Here is a 6,087-nt window from a genome sequence, read left to right as displayed (position 1 = left end):
CACACACACACACACACACACACACACACACACACACACACACACACCGGGTGTGTGTGTGTGTGTGTGGTGCATGTGCATTTGCTTTCTTTATCACCCGGAGCTACGGAGGGGCCACGTTGCCAGCGAACGCCAGCTGGCTGCCCGAAGTTCCGAGGCTCCGAGACTTCCCGAGGACTCGAAGGAGCAACTGTGTGTGTGTGTGTGTGTTATATGAATGATATATTAATACGACCAGCGTATGCTGATACCACCCGTGCGCTGAGCGTGTGGCACCCATGGGGGACCCGCCACACACGTGAAAGTTCCGTGGTGTCATCTGGTGACGGCGCGGTGCCGAAGGTGTGAGATCCTTTTTCGGGGCGAGGACGAACCGAAAATTGCACATCCCAATATTCAGCGTGCGGTGTGTCTGTGTGTGCAGCGCATTCGACTTCATCGTCTTCAACAGCAGCAGTAGCCGCCAGCGTCTGCCGACGAAGATCTGAGGTCCTTTTTAGATTCTCGTGCACGAACTGAATACGAAATATTTTCTTTCGACCGCTCGCTCCGTCGGTGGTGGACTAAAATGAATGCTTCTGGTGGGGCTCTACGTGGCGACCGCGACACCGGTGTCGCTCTTTGGCGGCAAATACATTTTTCATAATCAACCAGGTTCGTGTCGAGGGGCGCTCATGCTCATGCTAAGGGTGTCAGCTGCCGACGACGACGACGACAGCGACGGCCGCGAGTCGGCGCAGGGTTCCTGGGTTCGCGAAAACAATTTGCGCCGCTTACAGGATGGTTACATCATCTTCACAACCCCTCCTAGAACTCCTGGAAGGAAGCCACGCGCTCTGCTGCGTGCGGCCATAGGCCGCAGAGCTCTAGCAGAATTGTTTTCGCCCATTGTACCTGTCAGGTGGCCTCAACAAATCAACCCGCTTCCGTGTCGCCGGGGTTAGCCTAATCCGGGGGTTAGGCTCTGACGCTCAAGGATCTTTAGAGTAATTTTTGCCTCCCGGTCAACGTGCCGTGACGTCTGACGGGGCGCGCACACCGGCAGCATACAGAGTGGGCCACGTTTTATGGGGTCATTAATATGAAAATTTTAAAATTTATGACTTTTCATTACTTTTATGGGCGGATGGATGGCAATTCCGGGGTTGGCCGCGGACTCCCGGGGCCATCATCGGGAGGTGTCCGTCGTCGGTTCATCTTACGTGGTCCCTTCTAAGCCACACCCACAGCTGATGTTCTTAACGTGACGCCGGGCGGCTTTTCGGTTGAGAGTCTCGCTCTCTCCCTTTTTTATGGCGGAAGATTACGATCCTGATTTTGATGCCCTTTGACACTCGCGTCCCTGCGGAGCACTCCATCTCACACGGCGTTTCACTCGTCACGCGCGGAACTGGGCGAAGGCGATGAGCGATCCGCGGGAGCGGGATAATTGACCGGTACAAACAAGCAACATGAGCCCTCTTTTAATCTCGCACTCGCATCTCTGGGACTGCAGGCATTCGCTAGCTCCGACTTCAGCAACTCGCTGCTGCTGGTCAACGCCTATAAATCATGCGGCTCGGTGGCGCAAGTTAATTAGCACGACAAAGGATTTATCGACCCCCGGGATCATCGGACGTACCGGGGCATCCGGGCGCAAAAGCGTGACCAAAACCACGCGACACCCCTTGGCGTGAAACGTTTTGCAAGAGCAGAGAGCGTCACCAGGATAAGCAGCGGTAAATTATATTTGACCTTTCCGGTTTGTTGGGTCCATTTTATCTTGTCTCAAATTATGCTCTGCTCCTCGATTTGGTCATTCATAGCGATCCAAAACGGTTTGCTTTTCAATCATTCGACGTTAATGGGCTTGAAAGGGTACCAGCGCTACCAGCAGGGTGAGGCCATCGGGCTACGCACGATAATCCCCAGAAAGGGACAATTTTTAAGTATAGGTAAACACCTTTAAGGGTCCCTCTTTATGTGGGGATTGTTCCCCTCAGCTCGGGGCTCACTAAAGCCAACGTTCAATGACGTACCTCATCTATGGTGACTTAAAAAAATGGTTCGGTAGTCTCTGGCAACCCGAGACTCCCCGAAGCTATGTTGTACAAAGTCCCATTCTTTACGACTCTCTATCAGGATGGCGCCCATCATGAGCTGGGTTCAATGTTGCCCCTCTTGGGCCTCCGGAAGTCCTGCGAAGCACAATATCTTCAAGGGTCCAAAGACCAGGGCGGCCGGGCGGCCGGGCGGCCGTTTTAATGAAGCCCAACGAATCCGGAGGTTTTGATGGAATGTAATGAAATTAAACGCGGGCCATAATTTCGTTTCACAAAGTGGCGTTAAGCTAGCGTTGGGACTCTCGATGGAAGACCCCTGACGTTGTGGTCCGGAAAACAAGAGGTTGTTTGCGTTCTTAGCGTGTAATTGAAACATTAATTAGCCATCCAGCCGGTAGACGAAAAGAGGAATCAACATTGTGCTCGATGTGCGACCCCGATATTATGTTACGGAAAAGTGGTCAGATTACACGGACATATCTAGGGTTAAAGCGATGCGGAAGTTCTCTCCTAGCTGGTGGTGGCTTGTTTAAAAATGTGCATAACTTAGCAATAACCACCAGAAAGTCGATTCGTAGATCCAGATCCAGTGGCCAGAACGAGGCAGGTTTCGGAACCGATCGGCACCTAGTGTTGAACTTGTGGCCGCGGCTTTACCAGCATTGAGTGCTCTCACCATTTCAAACGAATATTTGTGACACGCTGTCGTCTGATGAATAGTGTTTTCCGACACCCCCGAGACCAAAGCAAGTAAACGAAGATATTTACCTACTCCTTATCGTTTTTGCACTGATTACTGGAGTTCCGGAACCGGAACGCGAGAAACGCAGGGTTCTGGGAATAATTTACAGAATCCACCCACGGGACCAGCACACTATAGGACGACGAGAGGACAATCCCGGTAACGAGCTGCTGCTGGCGTGCGTGCCTAACGAACCCTTGACCAGAAGAGAAATTGGACGGTCCTTAATTTCGATATCGGCCCGAGTTGCCGCGTGTTTGTGGACGCGTACTTTAGTGGCGGCTTCATCAACGAAATGCTCTCAATCAGCGCCAATCAAACCCGGCACGCCGGAGCCCAAGTTGGCCCATTTGCCCGACCGGCGCTGTTTTCCGTCTGTCATTTGATCAGCTAATGGCACGGGTACGGGGCCCAATCATCGGCGGAGCCCGCTCCACAAGGCCTCGGCCGATAAATGAGATGTTTAGTTTCCAATCACGTACCGAAAGGGCACCCCATTCAAAAGGACGAGCGAAGCCGACGGAGACCAAGATGACCACGTGAAGCCACGTGACACATCATTGGCATACAGGCGCCGTCGACCGGCGGGGGGCGTAGCAATCTGCCGTCGAAACTTATGGCTTTCAATTAAATTATGTTTCGATAGGCACACACATACTCTGCCGCCAGCTATCCGAAATTAATTTCCGTGGAGCTAGTACACCCGGAGTGGTACTTCCGGCACATCGAGCGGACTCGAAAATTAACTCGATTTTAATTGATTAATGCAATCTGCGAGGTGTGCACGGGAGTGTCCGAGGTGGGCACCATCGATCGTCCGTGCACGCAGTCCCTTAATAAGAAAAACCGAAATGCCGAATGATTTTTAACCTGAGCGCGTTACACTACGCCATGGCTTTTGCTGACTCGCGCACAACTCCCAAAACCGCATTGGAAAACATTCACATAAAATAATAACCATTTGGTTTGGCAGAGAAACGCGAAAGAATGGGGTTCAACGGGCTACGGGTACTCACTGCAGGACATTTCGTCGGAGCCGTCGGCACAGTCGCGGTTCTGGTCGCACATCCACGACAGTGGGATGCAGTTGCCGGTTCCGCTGCGGCACGTAAATTCCTCCGACGAGCACACTTTGGTCTCTGCGGTTAGTGGCGCGTCGTCAAGTCGGGCATTCACGATGGTCGATTTTTTTTCGTATTGCACCACGGAACGATGAAAAATGAAACGCCCAATTAGTTTTTTATTTCATGGAAATCCCGCGGAAATGTAATTTAAAAAATCACTCGCACGCGAAAAGTGGAAGGAAAATGTAAGGGAGAAAACAGAACGGGAAGCATCCAACCGAGACAAAAAGCGGATTAATATATGAGGTCACCGGTAGCATGTAACGTCAAAGGTTGATGGAAACAGGCCACTCGGACACAGTGTTAAACTAAATAATTAATAATTGTGTTAATTTAACGAGCCAGTGCGAGAAAGGTTTACTACCCGTTACGGAAAAGAGTGAGAAAATGTGTACCATACAACATGAAACAACCATCCAAGCCCAAAACAAAATGGAGGAAGAAAAGAGTTTTACAGTATAAAAGGTTATTACAAAACAAATGACAGAAACGGTGTACACAAGTGGAATAAAAAAGTGGAAAGCAAAATAAAGTGTACGATGCAAAATCTTTATACAGTACCTAAACATGAATGGAAAAAGAAACTAAATGAACGGTAAACTATTTCACGCAAGTCAGAATCAGAATATGATTAAAACTAAAAAGTCCTCTCAGATGCCAAACTAAAATCTTCAGGCAGCATTGGCATTGGAGCATCAATAGCTTTTGGCGCAAATTCTCGTCAACCGCAAAGCTCCAAGCATTCGCTATCTACCAATGCTTTCACCAAGCACACCTTAGTTCTTTCTCATATCCTGTACAGCTCTGGGAGGTTTGCCTTAAAAGCCGCAATCCGTATATCCCCCACCCATTTGCGCAACCGGAACTCGTTGCGAAATTGCTATTCGATAGTTGGCCCCGGCGAATACGCTTTATGTTTGCGATGATGTAGGCTCATGTTTACGACGAAGAGATGGTTGAAAATTTGATTAAAAGCTAGTCAAGGCCAATGCATCGGGTGCTGTTCGTTTACCGAAGACGTTCGAAGACTGCCGAGCGCCACAGACCACATTTGGTGAATAATTGAGCCGATGTGAATGTTTCATACACGTGCGCAGGGACGAGTGCAAATTGGAAAGCATGCAGATGCAGAAAGGAAATGTGTCGCGTTCTCTTTCGTAGGGGATATAAGCAAAATGTGCAATTCCTAGAGGAGGGCGTGGATGACTTGAGACTCTGCTTTACCGTTAAGGGCTTTATTTAAACTAAGCGTAAGGTTTGTTGAACACATTGTGGCATTCCGCACTGTCACTGGGAGTTCGAACTGTACGTTTCGCAGATACGTGAATGTTTTATGAGATCTGTATCTGTTCATCAGTGAAGAGACACCATAACAGGTAATCATCTAAAGAGATCTCAACTGTCGCTGCCAGTTTCGTTAGATTTAAGAAAACTTTTGCGTTTTTATCAATGGATTTCTTCAAGTCCAAACCGAATGGATTTTGCGGTATGAAATGCTGCATGGCATGTAATAAGAAACTTTTTGTCACAGACGCTGCTCTGTGACCACGGTTTTGCCTAAGTAATTTGATTAATTGAAATTAAAAAATTTTGTATTTTGCAACACATTTTTTAGAGAAATGAGGAACAAATGAACACACGCCTAGAAATTCATCGATATTAACGTAAGGCTTGAGGCAGTATAAGTTCTAACAACGTCTTGTTACATCGACACATCGACAAATAACATCGACCCACCAATGCCAACGTCAAAACGAGAACAAATATCGAGAACAAATGAGGTACGTAGGCTCAGTCATAGTAGTAATCAATGCCCTAAGTTTTTCATTTGAGTCACAATGCCCAAAATCTAAATAAATATTAAACGCCAAACAAAGTCCATTCGAATCGAAGTTCGTATTTTTTATCGAAGTTATGACACATGCACAAAGCATTAAGTCCTGCAATTTTCACAGATCCACAATCTCCTACCGGTCATACTGATCGGACCGGAGAAATAAAATATTTGCATACTAACGGAGCCAGTGAATCCTTTCTACAAATTCACTTTGGGCACAACAAGGCACTGCCAGAGCTTGGCGCAAACCCAAATGAATAAATGTCAGATTGAGCCATTGTGATAGTAATTATTCATTGTACGCGGCGGCCGACAGTTGAACGTATCTTGATTTCGGCAACC

At 48.2% G+C, this 6,087-nt stretch overlaps 1 protein-coding gene across 1 annotated transcript in view; it reads right to left on the bottom strand.

The window, feature by feature from the left end:
• The window catches only part of LOC131210419 (low-density lipoprotein receptor), a 213,555-nt gene that overhangs the window by 52,173 nt on the left and 155,295 nt on the right, over positions 1–6,087 (bottom strand). Inside the window, exon 5 of the mRNA XM_058203662.1 lies at positions 3,801–3,923. Coding sequence (XP_058059645.1) covers positions 3,801–3,923 — 123 coding nt within the window. The remainder of the gene's footprint in view (positions 1–3,800; positions 3,924–6,087) is intronic.

This window comes from Anopheles bellator, chromosome 2 (assembly GCF_943735745.2).
Source record: "Anopheles bellator chromosome 2, idAnoBellAS_SP24_06.2, whole genome shotgun sequence".
NCBI classification, from domain to species: Eukaryota; Metazoa; Arthropoda; class Insecta; order Diptera; family Culicidae; genus Anopheles; species Anopheles bellator.
The sequence above is the reverse complement of the archived record's forward strand: the minus strand, read 5'-3'. Positions and strand labels throughout refer to the sequence as shown.